This window comes from Macrobrachium rosenbergii, chromosome 47, assembly GCF_040412425.1.
Source record: "Macrobrachium rosenbergii isolate ZJJX-2024 chromosome 47, ASM4041242v1, whole genome shotgun sequence".
NCBI lineage: Eukaryota > Metazoa > Arthropoda > Malacostraca > Decapoda > Palaemonidae > Macrobrachium > Macrobrachium rosenbergii.
Window position 1 is genome coordinate 22738124 of NC_089787.1, and position 21738 is coordinate 22759861.

General features: G+C 32.2%; 1 protein-coding gene across 1 annotated transcript in view; it reads left to right on the forward strand.

The window, feature by feature from the left end:
* The first annotated feature begins 9804 nt into the window (after nucleotides 1–9804).
* LOC136830889 (high mobility group nucleosome-binding domain-containing protein 5-like) overlaps nucleotides 9805–21738 on the forward strand; it is a 32427-nt gene continuing 20493 nt past the window's right edge. Inside the window, exons 1-2 of the mRNA XM_067090860.1 lie at nucleotides 9805–9937; nucleotides 10670–10758. Coding sequence (XP_066946961.1) covers nucleotides 9805–9937; nucleotides 10670–10758 — 222 coding nt within the window. The remainder of the gene's footprint in view (nucleotides 9938–10669; nucleotides 10759–21738) is intronic.

Below are 21738 nucleotides of genomic sequence, written 5' to 3' on the forward strand. Positions count from 1 at the left end.
AAAGATATTAAGTAAGAAAAGATCATTTATCTTCCTAACGGATACCACAATGCATGACGTCATACGCTAACAGGTATTAGATGAGTATTTATGATATTATAAGGCCAATGACAATGCGTGAGTTCCCATAACTTTTTCTCACAATCATCAGCGTTCAGTGATACCAATTACTTTATGTAAAGGTTATTTTGTATCCTTGTATGTACACATGTATGTCCGTACGCTACACACACACACACACACATATATATATATATATATATATATGTATGTATGTATGTATATGTATGTATATATATATATATATATATATATATATATATATATATATATATATATAGAAGGCTCATCAGTTTATATTCCACCTAAACACAATGCGCCACTCACCTCTATCCCAGATATTTAAAGTCCTCTCTTTCCGTTATCGCTTTCACCCTGTTGAGGAAAACGGAATATTATTAAGAGATTTTTCTTAAAAAATATCGTAGGAAGATTAACATAATTAACTTAGAATACAGGCGAATTTCATTAACTTGTTAAAAGGCATTTTTCCCGAGTAAACTTATGTATGTATGTATGTATGTATGTATGTATGTATGTATGTATGTATGTATGTATGTATGTATGTATGTATGTATATGCACTCATGTGTGTACATGCCTGTGTGCAATCTGTTTGACAAATCGATACACCGTTTGTCAAATTGGTCGTCAGTCAACCAAATCACTCTCACTCCATTTTTTTTTTTTTTATCGCTCTCTCTCTCTCTTCATAACATCACTTTCGCTGTTCTTAACTCTTTCTCTCTTACTTTAGACAACAATAACAACAACAACAACAATAATAATAATAATAATAATAATAATAATAATAATAATAATAATAATAATAATAATAATAATAATAATGGTTGGGTCTACTTGTATTCATCATAGGCTGAAAAATATCTGGCAAAGATTAATAATAATAATAATAATAATAATAATAATAATAATAATAATAATAATAATAATAATAATAATAATAATAATAATAATAATAATAATAATAATAATAATAATAATAATGTAGAAGTGGGTTTTATTGTATTCATCATAGGCTGAAAATTATCTTTCAGAGCTTAAAATCATATTGCTATTTCAAGTGGATTACTGAATCTATCTACAGTTTTATTACAATAAACATTCTATCAACGGTTTATTGGATGACATTTTAGCTAATCCTATTAAAAATTTATTGGAGTATCAATCTTTTCAATATTTTTAAAACCCTCATTGGTTTATTTAATGATATTTTAACACTCTTGCTAAAAAACTTGTTGGAGTGTCAGACTTTTCAATATTTTTAAAACCTTCAATGACTTACTTAACATCTTTACTAATTTTAATTAAAATTTATTGACATATCAGCCTTTTTAATAATATTTTTAAACCTTCTCGTTGTTTATCTAATGGTTTACTTAACATCTTTACTAATCTTACTTACGTACTTATTGAAGCATCAGTCTTTTCAATATTATTTTTAAAATAAAACCCCTCAGTGGTTTACTGAAAATTTTCACTAATTTTGCTCAAAATACTTATTAAAATATCAGCCTTTTCAATATTATTTCTAAAAACCTCAGTGGTTTATTTAAATTTTCACTAATTTTACTTAAAATACTGATTAAAATATCAATCTTTATAATATTTATTTTTAAAAGTCTCCATCTCTCCCTCTGAAAAATCTACAAGCAATGGCGCCTTTGTTATAAAACATAGGCATCTGATCACCTGCACGGAATATAGGTGTGGTCACTTCAAACTCCCGAAGAGAGAGACATTCCTGACGAAGGGGAGCCCCTGGTGACTGAGATAAAATCAAAATAAAAAAAAATAAAGAATAATATAAAATTGCAAATCGCTCGGGGCCAATCAGTCACGCCAAGCTGTTAGGCAATTTCGACCGTGTTGTGAGGTATATGCATTTTAGATCTGAATGGCTTCCTCCTCTCTGATCTTGAGTGGTGATTGAATGCAATTGAATGCAATTGAATGCAACTGAATGTCTCTTTGGGTTTTAGGTTTCCGCTCGGCGAGTTTACACGTATATTTCTTGGCGTCGTTGAGGGGATGTTTTGCGGCGTAGAGTCGACTGTGCAGAATGTTGATTATTGCAGGAAATGTTGATCAGTGCAGAAAATGTTGGGTTGCGCAGAAATGTTGATTTTGTGTACAAAATGTCTGGTGCAGAAATGCTTATTTTTTGCAAAAATGTTGATTTGTACAGATTTTTTTTTTTTTTTTTTTTGCACAATATGTTGGGTTGTGCAAAAATGTTAATTCTTTGCTCAAAATGTTGATTTTTTTTCCACAATGTTTATTTGTTCAGAAAATATTGGTCTGTGCATAAAAATGTTGGTTTTTACACAAAATGTTGATATAATTTTGCTTAAAAAGTTTATTTGAGCAGAATATGTTGATTAGGGCAAAAAAATCTTGGTTTTTACACAAAATGTTGATTTTTTGCAAAAAAAATTATTTGTGCACCAAATGTTGATTTTTTGCAGTGTTGATTTTTTTTACAAAATGTTGATATTTTGCGGAAATTGTGTTAATAATAATAATAATAATAATAATAATAATAATAATAATAATAATAATAATAATAATAATAATAATAATAATAACAATAATAGTATAGTTTATACACCAGCCATGGATCCAGGAAAATTTATAATCTGCATATAACATCATTGTTCATGACACCAAAATTATTCAGCAGATAATTCCATTCATTTTCCATTGTCATTCATCATCAGATACAATATTTCACTTCCCAAACCTTCCCCAAGGAGAGATTTATGATTTTATTAATATTTCTAGTGAGAATATTCCCTTTTCCTTGCTTATTATCTAGTTCTGAAATGTCTAAGACACTGTTACTAGGCATTTAACTTGATTTACAGTTTTCTCAGGCCTATGCTTTTGGTGGGAATATATTATTCCCTGTTCAGTATCTTTCAGAAATATCTAAGACACTGTTACTTGGCATTTTCACTGGTTTTACAGTTTTTTAGGCCTATATTTTTTAGTAAGAATATCTCTTTACCAATTCATTATCTTTCAAAAACACCTAGTACCCTGTTACTAGGCATTTTCACTTTCAGCTTCACAATGCGAGAGGAGCGGTTTCTCGCCCCGTTGGAAGACGAGAATTAACGCGGCCCTGAAAACTCGCCTTGAATGACGCCGGTAGGAAATTGCTCGGGTTTCAGAAAATGAGACTAAATAATGACCTTGGCGGTTAGGGATCTTAAATGGAGTATGTAATAAGTTTTGATGTTGTAATGTGTGTGTGTGTATATATTATATATTTATATATATGAATGTCTTTTACTGTAATACCACAGTGTAATATGAATATAAGAAGGCCCATAAAACACTAATTTCATTAATATATATATATATATATATATATATATATATATATATATATATATATATATATATATATATATATGAAAAACACTGAGTAAATTTGCCTATATACTACAAACACTTTGTAAAATTGCCTATATACTAAAAACACTGTGAAAAATTGCTTATACACTACATATAAGCGCGGAAACTCAGGTGCGTATTTAAAAATACGCCAAAACAACACATCAAAATATATATACGCGTAGCCATCTCATCCAAAAATGACTTGTGGACAAGACTTTGTCAATACAAGGTTTCATTTGCCTCTGATGTGTGTGTGTGTATGTGTGTGTATGTATGTGTGTAGGTATGTGCATGAGTGTTTGTGTGTGATTTAAACAATGGCTTCAAAAGCAGTGACCTTGAATTTAAGATCATTTTATTTGTTTTATGTAATTCTGCTACAACTTGAGAAAAATATATATTGTATATTTATTCAGTTTGAGGTTGCTTCGAATTTCGCTGCTAAAAGAATTAAGGTGTGCAGTAAAATTCTATGTTTGTTTTTTCAAGTTCTAGTGGAAGTCAAAATGAAATGAAAAAGCAGATATACGGATTAGCTTATTTTTTCCTGACAATAAATATAACTGATATAGTTTTTCGTATTTTTTTCTACCGAATTTTGCTGTTAAAAATTTAAGGCGTACAGTAAAATTCTGTTTATTTATTATAAGTTCTAATGGAAATGGCAATGCAAAAAAAACTATATGGAATGAGGGACTTATTTTGTCTTACTGACGCGACAATAAAAAAATTGATATACTGATTTTTTTTACTTATTTTTTCTTATTGGCGCTACAATATAAACAACTGATATAATGTTTCCTCTCTTTTTTGGCTACAGACTAACTCAAAATTACGTAACAGGACATACCACAGTAACACTGCCCTGAAATGGAAAACTGCAGTGTCTGCAAAATTTTCGACATTGAGATATACCACCTACTGGCCTCGTGAAACACCTAATACACAAGTTACTGCAGTTTCAGAGTGATTCTTTAATGCTCTCCACGAATATTTATGGGGTCCCATTTGCAGTATCTGCAAAATCAGTAGTAAGGCAAGGGAAAACTGCAGTATCTGCAAAATATTCAAAACTGAGATATGCCACCTACTGGCCTGCAGTTTCAGAATGATTCTTCAGTGCTTTATTTAGGGGGTCCCATTTGCAGTATCTGCAAAATCAGTAGTAAGGCAAGGGAGTATCTACCATTTTTCTCAGTTTTGTATTTTTGCAGACACTGCAGTCTTCCATTTTAGGACAGAATACTCGCTCGTTACAAAATCGCTGTAATGTGTAGATAAAGTATGACCAAACTGATTTATACAAGTTAATTGGACATTTATTTTTTAAAATATCAATAAAAAAGAAATTAATAAAGAATAATGTTTCCTGTTTGAAGAGTATTTCTGAAACTCGGAAAAAATAATAAACAGTGGTTGGACTTGAGAATTACAGAAATATGGAGTGATGAAATTACAGTTGCATATTGCAACCCGACTGTGAAATACAGCGAATGTCTGAATCTTTTTACTTAAAGAAGATTATTGTTATTATTCTTTGGAGTTCAGAGACTATTTATTCTCTACTCGTTAGATTCCATGTGAAAGGTATATTTGAAGTTAAGGTTAAAACATTTAGACAATGTGGACATCTGAGAGAGATGTATTGAGGAGCGCTTGCATGTTGCATGCATGCGTGCGCACAAGTATATATATATATATATATATATATATATATATATATATATATATATATATATATATATATATATATATATATATATATATGATTTACTCTTGATTCAGTGACGAGGAACGCAAGCCTTGAATTCGATGAATTTCTATATATAGCTCTGTCGTCGAGATCGATCCTTTGAGAGGGGTTAATCTGATTGATAGCTATCATTTGCTATATACTCCGCCGCTCTCGTATTTGTGGTTAGATCCGCGCAGCAGTCATGCTTTCCAAAAGCGAGGTATGGATCCTTGCCGTGGAATGCGATGTAATAATCGCGTGTATAGGTTTGCATGGACGTAAACGTATGCTGTATATAAATGTAAATATTTGTTGTTTTGTATTTTGTTTTAGTTTGGTAAAGCGGGGAGCTGCTACCTAATGTTCGCTTTGAAATGTATATATGTATGTGCTTGTGTGTGTGTGTATGTATGTATGTATGTATGTATGTATGTATGTGTATATATATATATATTTTTTTTTTATTTTTGTCTAGACAATTTATGGTATTATGGAATTTCATTTTATATATCTGAATTCGATATTGTCCGTATGTTCTGTTATATATATATATATATATATATATATATATATATATATATATATATATATATATATATATATATATATATATACACTGTATGTATATATATATATATATATATATATATATATATATATATATATAAACATTTCAAAGCAGCTTAAGCTAGCAAACTACTGGCTCTATCAAACTAAAACAAAATATATAAAATATACATCTATATACACTTACGAGCAAACCTACCTATATAATCACTGATTACATAGCACTGCACGACAGGGAAAAATACCGCATCTTCCACTGAGCATAACCGCTAAAATTTAACCACAGATACGATAACGACAGAGTACTTATGACAAATAGCTACCAATCATATTAACCCCACTCAAAGGATCGATCTCGAGACCGAACTGTAAATAGAAATTGGTCGAATTCAAGGCTTCCTTTTCCCCCGTCATTGAATTAAGTGTGAATTACGGAGTCAAGAACAATTGCTTCCGTTATTCGTAAGTTTCGTGGACAGTTCTCGCTTCGTTGGTGACAACGAAAGGCGTTTTCTGGGGGGAGTTTTTGGGGATGTTGTGGGGGGATTTTTGGGATTTTTTTGGGGTGACTTTTGGGATTTTTTTTTGGGATTCTTTGTGGGGATTTTTTGGGTGAATTTTTGGGTGTTTTTGCAGGATTTTTTGGGAAGATTTTTGGTGTTTTTTTTTTTTGGAGATTTTTTTGAGTTTTGGGAGATTTTTAGGGATTTTTAGGGGATTTCTGGGGATTTTTCAGGGAAATTATTTTGGGCTTTGGGGGAATTTTTTTAAAGGATTTTGGGGATTGTTGGGGTGATTTTCTGGGATTTTTGGGTAACTTTTGGAGGATTTTTGGTGAGATTTTTTGTTTTTTCTGTGGTGATTTTTAAAGGACTTTTGGGGGGAGATTTTTCGGATTTTTTGGCATGGGGGGAGGAATTTTTGGGGGATTTTGGGGATTTTTGGGGTGATTTTTGAGAATTTTGGGGAGAATTTTTGGGGGGTTTGGGGGGGATTTTGGGGGAGATTTTTTTTTTTTTTTGAGGATTTTCTCTGAGGATTGGGGGAGGGGGATCTTTTGTAGTTCTTTGCGATTTTTACGCGCACGCGCTTGGGCGTGTGTACATAAGAGCACTCTCCCTTTCTCTTACCAAGATAAACCAGAAACACGCTTAGTCACTGAGGGCTATTAGCATCCAATAGCGACATGAAAATTACAGCACTTTCAAAATCTCTTTCGGCTGTAATTCCGTAACGACCGTCAGTTCCGTGATACGTCACGAACTCACGCACATACGTAACACGAAAGCAACAAGAAAATATTTGTTTGCTGACCTTCCATCAAGATCTGATTACGGATTGGAAAGCAACTTAATGAATACGTGTTTGAGATCGGTCATAAATTTCAGTAATAAATTTCACGCTGCCGTGAAATTTATGAAGCTATTGGCTAATGTGTTCTAATGTATTCTGATGAATTATAGCGTATTCTGATGTATTCTGATGAATTTTAATGTATTCTGACATATTCTAATGTATTCTAATGTATTATGATGAATTATAATGTAGTATTCTAATGTATTCTGATGAATTCTAATATATTCTATCGTATTCTGATGAATTCTAATGTATTCTGACGAATTCTAATGTATTCTGATGTATTCTGATGAATTTTAATGTATTCTGACGTATTCTAATGTATTCTAATGTATTATGATGAATTATAGTGTATTCTGATGTATTCTGATGAATTCTAATGTATTCTAGTGTATTCTGATGAATTCTAATGTATTCTAATGTATTCTGATGAATTCTAATGTATTCTAATGTATTCTGATGAATTCCAATGTATTCTGATGTATTCTGATGATTTTTAATGTATTCTGACGAATTCTGATGAATTCTAATGTATTCTAATGTATTCTAGACCACTCAGGCCTTGATAAATAGAGTAGAGAAAATACACTTCTTTTTTGTTTTATTTTTTAGTGAATTAAAATTCTGGAAAGCGGAAAAATTGTTGCATGAATTCTGGCAGTGGTCTGTAGGCCAGGCACGTGTGGCCTGCACGGTAAAGCCCCCACACGGTCGTAGGGATGGGTTTTCTCTCTCTCTCTCTCTCTCTCTCTCTCTCTCTCTCTCTCTCTCTCTCTCTCTCTCTCTCTCTCTCTCTATTTATCTCCTTCTCTGTCTGTCTTTTTATCTCTTTATCTATCTATCTTTTAATCTCTTTTTCTATCTGTCTCTCTCTCTCTCTCTCTCTCTCTCTCTCTCTCTCTCTCTCTCTCTCTCCCCTCTATCAATTTCTCTCTTTTTCTCTATCTACCCATTTATTTTCTCTCTCTCTCTCTCTCTCTCTCTCTCTCTCTCTCTCTCTCTCTCTCTCTCTCTCTCTATTCATTTATTTCTCTCTCTCTCTCTCTCTCTCTCTCTCTCTCTCTCTCTCTCTCTCTCTCTCTCTCTCTCTCGGGTCGTGACTCGCTCAGAATTCGGGGGAAGGGTGAAAGCGAATTTAGGTGACTTTTCAATTCTAATTTGTTGACCAACTGGCACCCCACCCCCCGTCCTCGTCCACACATCACCCAGTTATACCATCATTCACCCAAAATGCTTCTCTCCCAGTTGGAAAATGTCTGCAGATGTATAATGCACAACAGGAATTATGGTCTGATTAATAATAATAATAATAATAATAATAATAATAATAATAATAATAATAATAATAATAATAATAAAAAATGTTTTCAGCAAATGGTAATGTTCATTTAATTACAAAGATCGTCGATGGTATCATTTTAATTACACGTTCGGAGTGGTAAATATTTGGACAACCTCTCTCTCTCTCTCTCTCTCTCTCTCTCTCTCTCTCTCTCTCTCTCTCTCTCTCTCTCTCTCTCTCGTTCGACTCTCCGGATGGCCAATGAAGAATTAGAGGAATTTATTTCCGGTGATAGAAATTCATTTCTCGGTATAATGTGGTTCGAATTCCAAAATAAGCTGTAGGTCCCGTTGCTAGGTAACCAATTGGTTCTTAGCCACGTAAAATATATAAGTCTAATCCTTCGGGCCAGCCCTAGGAGAGCTGTTAATCAACTCAGTGGTCTGGTTAAACTAAGGTATACTTAACTTTTCTCTCTCTCTCTCTCTCTCTCTCTCTCTCTCTCTCTCTCTCTCTCTCTCTCTCTCTCTCTCTATATCTATATATATATATATATATATATATATATATATATATATATATATATATATATATACAGTATATATGTATGTATATATGTACATATACATCTATAAATACATAAATATATATATATACATATATATATATGTATATACATTTATATATATACATATATATATATATATATGTATATACATTTATATATATATATATATATGTATATACATTTATATATATATATATATATATATATATATATATATATATATATATATATATATATATATATATATATATATATGAAGCAGGTGCCGGAGCACTGTAGTCTAAGAATAACGATCAAATAACTATAAATGTACTGAATCTATTATATCTCATAAATATTAAGTACTGCTGTCTTTATAAGATCTTTACTATAAGAACTTTCACCCAAATTGTTGATGGTGCGCTCACCATCTCATACAAAGATGAAACAAAAGTAAAATAAATTTTTTTATAAAGTTTTTTGGCATTAAATTTTATAAAAAAAAAATTATAAAAAACAAGGAAGAAATTTCCTTGTAATTTTTTTTGTATGAAATATAATAAAAAAAAGTTATAAAAACAAGCAATAGTAGTAATAGATGGAATTTACAAGTCAGATGTTTTTTGGTATTAACAAGAAATAAACGTAAAAAAGATAAAAAAAAAAAAATAAGAATAAAAAAAACTGAACGAAAGTAGAGAGCAAAAGTGGACGAAGAAAAAACCTCGATAAAAAAAACCTGAAGGTCATAAAATAAAAAGAAAATAAAAAAAATTCCCGGAATAAAAGTGAAAAGAAATTAGGTTCTAATGATAACCTTTTGGATGGCATGATGTATCATTTTATCCCCTCCCCCACACCCACACCCACGCCCACACCCACACCCACACCCACACCCTTTCCCCTACGATACCTCCCCACGCCCCAACACAATCCCCACTCCCAAACCCCTTACAGTAAACGAGGTGGATATTGGACCTTCGTGTTAACATAAAGGTTTTTAGACAATGGACGAAAAAAGAGAGAAAAAAACTACTTTCTCCGTTCGTATACGTATGGGGTACATCTCTCTCTCTCTCTCTCTCTCTCTCTCTCTCTCTCTCTCTCTCTCTCTCTCTCTCTCTCTCAGTATACGTGTGTATATATATATATATATATATATATATATATATATATATATATATATATATATGTATATATGTATGTATATATATATATATATACATATATATATATATATATATATATATATATATATATATAGAGAGAGAGAGAGAGAGAGAGAGAGAGAGAGAGAGAGAGAGAGAGAGAGAGAGAGAGAGAGATCGTTATCATTAAAATAATATTATATCGGATCTTCATAATTACATGAATATTACTATTTGTTGAAAACATTTTATTATTATTATTATTATTATTATTATTATTATTATTATTATTATTATTATTATTATTATTATTATTATTATTACTACTACTACTACCAATCACTTTATGAACGAATCTGAAAATAAAAAAAAAACACAAAAACATTCTTTAATCCAAATATACCAACAGAGAAAGAATTTCTATCACGCCCAAGAATGAGACCGCATTCTCAAGAATGCAAATGAAGAGCCGTCACAACAGCGTGAAAAACATTCTTGACATCCTTATTTCTATCTTTTTTTTTATTTTAATTTTTTTTTCCTTTTCAGGTGAATTACGAAGTCGTGAAAATCATGCAAATTGGCCCCCGCTAATTCGTGTGAAAGAGCGCGGAGCGAAACTGCAGAATTTCACGAACGTAAGGACGCGGGAAAGAGAACGAAGGAATATGGAAGAAGAGGCGTGATAAAGGAATTGGAGAAAGTGGAAGAATGGATGATGTGATTTTTTTTTCTCAAGTGTATTTTTTGCCTAAATTTTTTTTTTGTATTTCATCTTTTATAGTAAGTGATTCTGTATGCCTTTCTCTCTCTCTCTCTCTCTCTCTCTCTCTCTCTCTCTCTCTCTCTCTCTCTCTCTCTCTCTCTCTCTCTCTCGCTTTGGTACCCTCCACTATGACAAAAAATAAACTGTTCATTTATTAGTAAGAAAAAAGTGACTTGGCAAAAAATGATCTTTCCTTCAGTACGGGAAAATGTCACTAGGAAATTATCAATGACATTTCTGGGCTATCATTATATAATAATAATAATAATAATAATAATAATAATAATAATAATAATAATAATAATAATAATAATAATGGAACTGAAAATAACAATAATAATAATATGAAAATGAAAATAATAATAATAATAATAATATAATAATAATAATAATAATAATAATAAAAATATATTCGATATCAATAATAATGGTAATTTTAGCTGTACATAATGAGTCTTGGTTTTGCCCGGCTTGGGTCTCATCTTATGAAGCAGATAAATTTATTAGTTTATTATAACAATTTGTGTCTGAAAAGTATATATATATATATATATATATATATATATATATATATATATATATATATATATATATATATATATATATATATATATATATATATATATATATATATATATATGTATATGTATATATATATATATATATATATATATATATATATATATATATATATATATATATATACATACATATATATACATAAATACACACACACATATATATATACATATGTATATGATTCAAACACGTACATAAACACGCACACACAAGAAAGCCTACATGACAGCTCATGTACGTATATAAACAAGGTAAAATAAGACTTAAACATCTATATTTCGCTGGTGACAGATGCGTATCTACATATGTATTATTACACACCTTCATTCATACACCACACATACGCCCATACCTGCGTATGTGTAGAAAACACACAAACAGACAGTTATATGCACAAACGTATTTTTCACAAATACACGTAGTCACATAGTTTACAAATACACATATATATGTATATCTGTATACATAGAAAAACACACACATGCACATACACATTCCCTGACATATATACACACAAACTCACGAATTTTCCTCAAATAGACACATACGCACACATGTGTACTTACAAGAACCACATACACATGCACAAACATTCACACGCTTATCTACACATCTGTTACCTAATCATCCACATTCATAAAACACATGTGCACAGCTGTCTGTTTATGTACCGGATACAACTACGCAAAGTCCACACGTGTGAATATTTACACATGTAGTAATTTCACGTAGACCCAGAATATATTGATCAATTTCTCTTGGTAATAATAATAATAATAATAATAATAATAATAATAATAATAATAATAATAATAATAAGAATTATTATTATTATTATTATTATTATTATTATTATTATTATTATTATTATTATTTATTAAAATAAAAAAAGATCTACAGATACAGAAGCTTTACAGGTTTGGTTTATCGAAATATTTATTAGTGGGAGAAAGGTCTGGCCAGATTTTTGTCTGGGAAGGTCACAGTCTTTGAAAAATGGTTCCCATGCATATTTGAAACATTTTTTATTTTTACATATTTATTTTTTGCTTTTGGGTCGACGAGTGTTGCAGTAATTTTTTGTTATCAACTTTAGTCCATAATTTTAATGTGGACTGGAAAAAAATTGATAAAAAAATTTTGAGAGGGTTTATGACTGTTCCAGTAATATTTTTTATCAACTTCAGTCCACATTTAAGATTCAAATTGCCCACTAACGTTAATGAGATTCAGAAGACTGCCAGTGGAATAATTTTAATAGGTTTAAGAAAGTAATCAAGAGTAATTTACATTGACAGTAATAGAAGCTAATGACAAGTAATACACCTTTTAAATGTTCAATTAGCAAACGCATGAAAATATCAGTTATTCCAAATGGCTTCCCTAAATATTCATCTTTATTTATTAAAGCTTTTGAAAAGAAATTATCTCCCAGTAACCCGTTTTTAAAGAGGGCTTTAAATTTTCAACTTAAGTGGACCAAACATTATTTGGGAGAAGGCTGAGAGGGGTGGGGTGGGTCCCAAATTATTTTGGGGAAGGGGTTGGCGAGGACGAAGAAGGTACACTCATCTGCTCGTCTATCAGATTCTTGGGGCGAAAATTATATTTTTTTAAGCACCACAGATAAATATTATATTATACATCAGATATAATAATTAAAATCAGGTGTGAGAGACTGATACGTAGTCAGGTATCAGTGATAAAGATGTAATCAGGTACATGAGATAAAGGGTAATTCAGGCTGTGGTGATAATATACTAGACCAGGTAACAGAAACAAATTAATATACAAAATCAGGTACCACGCATGAAGTCATGTACCAAAGAGACATGTAAAATCAGATTCAAGATATGAACATGACTAAGCACCAGAGCTAAGGTCGTGCGCCGAAATAAACATGAAACCAGACACGAGAAATAAACATTCAATCCGGCACCAGAGACAAACATGAAATCAGGTGCAAGAGACAAACACGAAATCAGAAAAAAAAACACAGACATAAATCAGGCTCAAGAGGTAAACATGAACTCAGACAAAACAGGCATAAATCAGGATTAAAAAAAACATGAAATCAGGTTCAAGAGACAAACATGAAATCAGAAAAAACACACATAAATCAGGTTCAACAAATAAACATGAAATCTGACAAAAAACAGACAAATTCGGATAAAAAAATAAACATGAAATCAGGTTCAAGAGGCAGACATGAAATCAGGCACAAGAAACCCCCCCCAAAAAAAAGAACACACAGATTTAAATCAGGATCAAGAGATAAACATGAAATCAGGTTCAAGACACAAGCATGAAATCAGGTTAACAAACAAGTGAACATGAAATCAGAAAAAAAAACATGAAATCAGGTTCAAGAGACAAACATGAAACCGGGGACCACAGACACAAAGAAGCACAGACATAGACATAAACCAGGCACCAGAAACAAACACGGAATCAGGTACCAGAGACAAACATGAAATAAGGTTCAAGAGACAAACATGAAACCAGGCACCAGAGATACCCACTTGACAAACTCAGACTGACCACCACAGACTAATGTCACTCCCAAGAGAACAATGACAATATGAAAAAAAAAAAAATATCAGGTCACCAAAAGTATATATATATATATATATATATATATATATATATATATATATATATATATATATATATATATATATATATATATACTTTCCTCTTTTCTTCTGCTACTCTTTGACCTTAAAAGTGTCATTCTTACTTAGCCCCCCCTACCCTTGGGGACACTGTGGAACACACAGTCTCTCCCTTCCCCCGTGGCACTGTGGACCAGGCAGTCTTTCACCCCGTGGCACTGTGGTGCCATTTAAAGAAGCAACTGGGCTGATTATATTTCTGAAAGACTTGTGTTTATTTTTTTTAATGGTTGTGATTTCACTTTCATTTTGGGGAATAAAAAGTACAGGAGTTTTTCATTCTCTCTCTCTCTCTCTCTCTCTCTCTCTCTCTCTCTCTCTCTCTCTCTCTCTCTCATTTTTACACCCGGGTAAAAATACATAGAAATGAGGATAAAAAAAATTATTTTTATTTTATCTTTGTTTCTGCCAAATCACTATCTTATATATTTATATTATGCTTACTGTGCATATCTATACAGTAATACTTACTATATATATAATCTCTCTATATACAGATACCACGCATACCTCCCCCCCCCCCCTCTCCCCGTCCACAAACCAAAAAGAAAAACACAACAATAAAAAAGTTATTTTTTATGATTATTTTATTTCTGCCAAATAGCCATCAGCTCCTCTCTCTCTCTCTCTCTCTCTCTCTCTCTCTCTCTCTCTCTCTCTCTCTCTCTCTATAAGAACAAAGGATGTTCCCAGGTTCTTCAGTAATGCCGCTACCCAATCATTCCAGGAGACTTGGTGTTAAATCACGTTGATAAATGGGGTCCGGGAGAGAGAGAGAGAGAGAGAGAGAGAGAGAGAGAGAGAGAGAGAGAGAGAGAGAGAGAGAGAGAGAGAGAGAGAGAGAGAAGTCATAACAGGATATGATAAATTGACGGATTTATGCAAGAATATATATCACACCTGGATGTAAAAATGAGAGAGAGAGAGAGAGAGAGAGAGAGAGAGAGAGAGAGAGAGAGAGAGAGAGAGAGAGAGAGAGAGAGAGAGAGAGGTCATAACAGGTTATGATAAATTGACGGATTTATACAAGAATTTATATCACACCTGGGTGCAAATATAAGAGAGAGAGAGAGAGAGAGAGAGAGAGAGAGAGAGAGAGAGAGAGAGAGAGAGAGAGAGAGAGAGAGAGAGAGAGAGAGGGGCCATAACTGGCCATGATGAAGAGGCAAAATTATAGGTGAATCTAGATCACATCTGGGTTTAAAAATGAAGAGAGAGAGAGAGAGAGAGAGAGAGAGAGAGAGCCCTTACAAACTCATTCATGCTGATCATTCATTCCGAATTATCAATAGGGGGAACCCCAACAGCAATTATCGTTTTTTTTTTTCTCACACTTATTATTAATTTCACACTGAAGAAAAGAAGAAATATTTTACAATAATAAAAATCATAAAAGGGTCACTTTCCTTTTCTTTTGAAAAGGTTTTTTTATTTTATTTTTCGTAGCTTTTGCGCGGGTCATGGCCAGCTGTTTGCTGGGTAATGCTTGGAGTTATTGGAGCCATTGCCAAGTGCGTACGAGAGAGAGAGAGAGAGAGAGAGAGAGAGAGAGAGAGAGAGAGAGAGAGAGAGAGAGAGAGAGAGATTATTAATATTGTTCACAAGTATACGTCTGCACATTTATATAATATATATATATATATATATATATATATATATATATATATATATATATATATATATATATATATATATGTATGTATGTATGTATGTTTATATATGGTGAGAGAGAGAGAGAGAGAGAGAGAGAGAGAGAGAGAGAGAGAGAGAGAGAGAGAGAGAGAGAGAGAGTTCTTACATCGAAAGCTTTAACAAGTTTATATATGTACATACACATATATATATATATATATATATATATATATATATATATATATATATATATATATATATATATATATATAGAGAGAGAGAGAGAGAGAGAGAGAGAGAGAGAGAGAGAGAACCACCTTAACCCATTAAACTCTCCAACCTTTTTCGCTCTGCACAAGAAATTAAGACATAAATCTTTTAATTTCTTTTCCAGCGAATCTTTATTTTTTCTTTTTTATTTCAGCACAAAAAAAATTATAACCGTGACACTGCTCGGGGAAAGAAGGGCATATGTAAAACGCCCAGACGTGGGTGACGGGGTATTTCTTAATTTTCACGGGTATTAGACGTGTCTGCCAGGTATATATTATTTTAAATCATCACTTAGGTTTATTATTTTTAATCAAAGTAACCGAGCTTGCATAACTGCTGTTATTATCACTTAGCAAAGTTATTCACCAAAATACGCATATAATACATTGAGAGAGAGAGAGAGAGAGAGAGAGAGAGAGAGAGAGAGAGAGAGAGAGAGAGAGAGAGTATGTGTATATATACATTATATATATATATGCATATATATATAATGTATATACATACACATACTTTTATATAAATATATATATAAATATATATACATATATATATATATATACATATACATACATACATACACACACTCGTCACTACTTACTGCATTCACCTCGAGAAAGAAACCAATAGACACTGTACGCCTTCTGAAATACGCCATAAAGCACCCGGCCAACCTTGAAAAGCAGATTTTACGGTCGCTGGGGAATAAAACCGAAGACTTTCCCCCCCAAACAAGATGCTTAAGACAACTCACATTTTTGTAATGCTTCTCATTTCTTCTCTAGCCATTGTAATGCTTCTCACGTTTCTCCCTAGCCAGACATACACAAGCTCCCGAAACGGCATTATATGGCGTCCGTGACTCGCCCTGACCTGAAATGCTTGTTTTAGAATGATTTCCAATGTTTTCTGTAGAGAATATGAATCGAAATATGTAGGAATTTGGTGATACTTTTATGGTTTTTGCAAATGATTTAGGCTTGGCTAAAATGCTGAATTCTGTACGATGTCTTTTGTAGAGAATATGAATCGAAATAAGTAGGAATTTGGTGATATTTGTATTGTTTTTGCAAATAGTTTAGGCCCGGCTGAAATGCTGAATTCAGTACGATTTTTTTGTACAGAATATAAGTTCAAATATGCACGTATTTAATGATATTTGTATTGTTTTTGCAAATAGTTTAGGCCCGGCTAAAATGCTGAATTCAGCAGGATGTTTTTTGTAGAGAATATAAGTTCAAATATGAAGGTATTTAATGATATTTGTATTATTTTTGCAAATGATTTAAGCCTGGCTAAAATGCTGAATTCAGTACGATGCTTTTTGTAGAAAATATAAGTTCAAATATGTAGGTTAAGTTAAGTACACCTTAGTTTTACCAGACCACTCAGCTGATTAACAGCTCTCCTAGGGCTGGCCCGAAGGATTAGACTTATTTAACGTGGCTAAGAACCAACTGGTTACTTAGCAACGGGACCTGCAGCTTATTGTGGAATCCGAACCACATTATAGCGAGAAATGAATTTCCATCACCAGAAATAAATTCCTCTAACTCCTCATCAGCATTTGTATTGATTTTGCAAATTGATCTTCGCAACAGAATTGAATAAAACAGAATACAGAATTTAGGCCGGAGGCCAAGCGCTGGGACCTACGTGGTCATTCAGCGCTGAAAGGGAAATTGATAGTAAGAACGTCTGACAGGTGTAACAGGAGGAAAACATCGCAGTTGCACTAGAGAGGTTGGAGAGTCAGTCGGAAAAACGAGAATATGAACGGAAGTAGGCCTACAGTAAAAGAATGATGAAAGGGGTTGCGGCTTGGGGCCGAAGGAACGCCGCGAAGAACCTCAATTAATGTTTCTCTAAATAAAAGATCATACGTCGCGTTCAGTGAGTTGAAAACCTTTTAAAATGCAACGCCGGTCACGACAGAACTTGTCGGACAACAAGGCAGAGTCAATGAGCGTTTGAAAAGGTGCTTGCTTGCATGACTCGCTTGAAAAAGGTGGATGGCGAGAGATGCCTTATGAAGCAAAAAGTGGTTATGTTATCAGTGCACGATTTATCTTGCTCCCAATTCCCTAATTGTTTGTTTATATATATATATTTTTTTTATTTTTCTCTCTTATCTTTTAATTCCGTTTTTATCCAGTTGTCTACTTATTCGCGTGTTTATCTTTGCTTAATCGTAGTTCCATATTTTGTTTGTTTAGATATATATATATATATATATATATATATATATATTTCTCTCTTATCTTTTAATTCCGTTTTTATTCAATTGTTTACTTATTTATCTTTTCTTAATTGTAGTTCCACATTTGTTTGTTTATATATATATATATATATATATATATATATATATATATATATATATATATATATATATATATATATATATATATATATATATTTCTCTTATCTTTTAATTTCGTTTTTTTATTTAGTCGTTTACTTATTCGCGTATTTATCTTTTCTTAATCGTAGTTCCATATTTGTTTGTTTTTATATATATATATATATATATATATATATATATATATTTCTTTCTTATCTTTTACTTCCGTTCTTTATTCAATTTCTTTCTTACCTATCACTCTAAATCAACTTTGATATGTTTTGGCAAAATATACCTAAACAGTGAACCAGGTACCTGGTAGACTGCTGTGCGTCGCAGCTATCTGGGAGAAGGTATGAGGGTAGCAGCCTCACCCCGTGACTTGTTAAAAATAGGAATAATAGCACTTACGTGTGTTTATGTATACACGTTCATGTATAAATCTTCTTTGCATAATCATATAATTAAATGTATGTTGTTAGGCGTGTTTGAATGTGTGTGTGTACATGTATATATATTATGTACATGTATGAATATATATATATATATATATATATACTGTATATGTACATGTATATATATTATGTACATGTATGAATATATATATATATATATATATATATATATATATATATATACACATATATATTCTCTCATTTCCAAACCTTAGGTAGAGGGGGGGCGGGTGGGGGGAGAGACCCACCAGTTTCATGACCAAGATAACAAAATGACCCCATTAATCCACGTCAGCTTCACGAAACGAGATTTGCAAACGAGAGAGAGAGAAAAAAAATATCAATATGACGAAAGATAAGTCACCTTAATCTCACCAAGAAAAATAAGTGTCAAAAATGGACAACAATCAGATTACGGCAGAGAGAATGAAAGGGCAGTTTTAGTCGACTTTTTGGTGGAAAGTCACAATTCAGTGATTACCTGTTAAAGGGAAATATTATATATAGAGAAATATCACAGAGCGTTCTGGAAGAGACCTTGCGTTTACGTAACAGCTGACCGCTGAGGATTGCAATATGGCAAGAGCTCTCATTGTTTTGGTAAGTGTACCAAAATGCTTTCCCATCCGTTGAAGGTATAATATAAAATAGTTATTTTGAACTTATTGTCATTATTATTCAGACGATGAACCCTATTCATACGGAACAAGCCCACCATAGGGCCCACTGACTTGAAATTCATTATTATTATTATTATTATTATTATTATTATTATTATTATTATTATTATTGAGAAGATGAACCCTATTCATATGGAACAAGTCCACCACAGGGCCCAATGACTTGAAAGTCATTATTATTATTATTATTGAGAGGATGAAGCCTATTCATACGGAACAAGCCCACAATGGGGGCCACTGACTTGAAAATCATTATTATTATTATTATTATTATTATTATTATTATTATTATTATTATTATTATTATTGAGAAGATGACCCCTATTCATATGGAACAAGCCCACCATAGGGCCACTGACCTGAAATTCATTATTATTATTATTATTATTATTATTATTATTATTATTATTATTATTATTATTATTATTATTATTACTGAGAAGATGAACCCTATTCATGTGGAACAAGCCCACCACAGGACCCACTGACTTGAAAGTCATTATTATTATTATTATTATTGAGAAGATGAACCCTATTCATATGGACAAGCCCACCACAGGGGCCACTGACTCGAAAATCACTATTATTATTATTATTATTATTATTATTATTATTATTATTATTATTATTATTATTATTATTATTATTGAGAACATGATCCCAATTCATATGGAACAAGGCCATCAAAGGGACCAATATCTTGAAACTCAAACTTCCAAAGAATATTATGGTGTTCATTCGAAAGAAATAACAAAAGGTAGTGGGAAACACAAAAAGAGATCAGTGGTTCAGTGATCAAGCTGTTATACTTTTGACGAAGTTGAATTCCTTGAATTTAGTCTCGATGAAAGAAGAAAATAAACTTTCAATGCAAAACCAGTCAAGTTTATTTCCTAACCAGGCGAATGTGCAAAAATCTAAATATTGTAGTATCATGATACGGTCAATCTTCCCCCCCCAACCACTTCTAATTCTCCTTTCTCATTTCGGGAAAATTTATACTGCGGTTACTTGACCAGATCGGGGAGGGAGAGAGAGAGAGAGAGAGAGAGAGAGAGAGAGAGAGAGAGAGAGAGAGAGAGAGAGAGAGAGAGAGGTCATGCTGAATGGACAAATTCATATACATGGGTACAGATCACACCTGGTGAAAATATGAGAGAGAGAGAGAGAGAGAGAGAGAGAGAGAGAGAGAGAGAGAGAGAGAGAGAGAGCTTCCTAAACAGAAAGATAGATAGGATATTCCTTGCTGCAAAATATAAGTAAAAATAAAAGAAGGAATCTTTTGACTCACAGAGAGAGAGAGAGAGAGAGAGAGAGAGAGAGAGAGAGAGAGAGAGAGAGAGAGAGAGAGAGATTGTGATGTGGAGTAGAATCGCCAATAATTGATGTAATTTTAGCTTAGTAATGAATAAAAATAATAAAAAATGAAAGCATTTCTACCTTTATGGTAAGGGGATAAAGAGGTCAGATTTCTGTATGATGTCTTTAGTGGGAATCTGAAAGCAATTTCACCTTAATGGAAGACTGCTTAGAGGTCACATTCCCATGCCCAATTTTCTACCCGTCTCTTGGGGTCTCTTGCCCCAAAAAAGTGCTGAGTCACGGGCGCACGTTACGGACTCTGTGATCTAGAATTTAATGGGCGAATTAAATCGCTTGAGTCGCCAGTGCGTGATTTGAACGTCCGTATGTTACTTCTCAGCGAATTTCTGACGTAAGATATTACTTCTGCGGTGATGAAATTATGGACTGATATATATATATATTTTTTTTTTTAAGTTTTGTATTTTATATTTTCTTTATATTTTGTCTTTTTTATGTCCATTTTCCTTTCAATTGTTTTCTTCTGCCTTTTAATCATCATGACTTTCTTTGATAGTTTTCTTTTAGTTTCTAATTATCATCACTTTCTTCCCCTTTCTAATCATCATCACTTTCTTTAATTCTTATTTCTTGCTTTCTAATCATCATCATATTGACCTACGTCCCGTTTTTTTTTCTCCTTCGCTCTCGTTTTCTGTTGCTGTTTAGTTAATATACTTTCACTCTCAATTACTCATCCACTTTCTTCCATTTACTGTCTTCCATACTTTCTTTACATCCAACTTCGTTATTCCTCCTTCTCCATTCTATTCTTATTCTTGTATTTGTTATTCATTCTATCTATTCCTCTTCCAGTTTCTACTTTCTCATCCAATTCGTCCGGAAGAGAAAGATTCA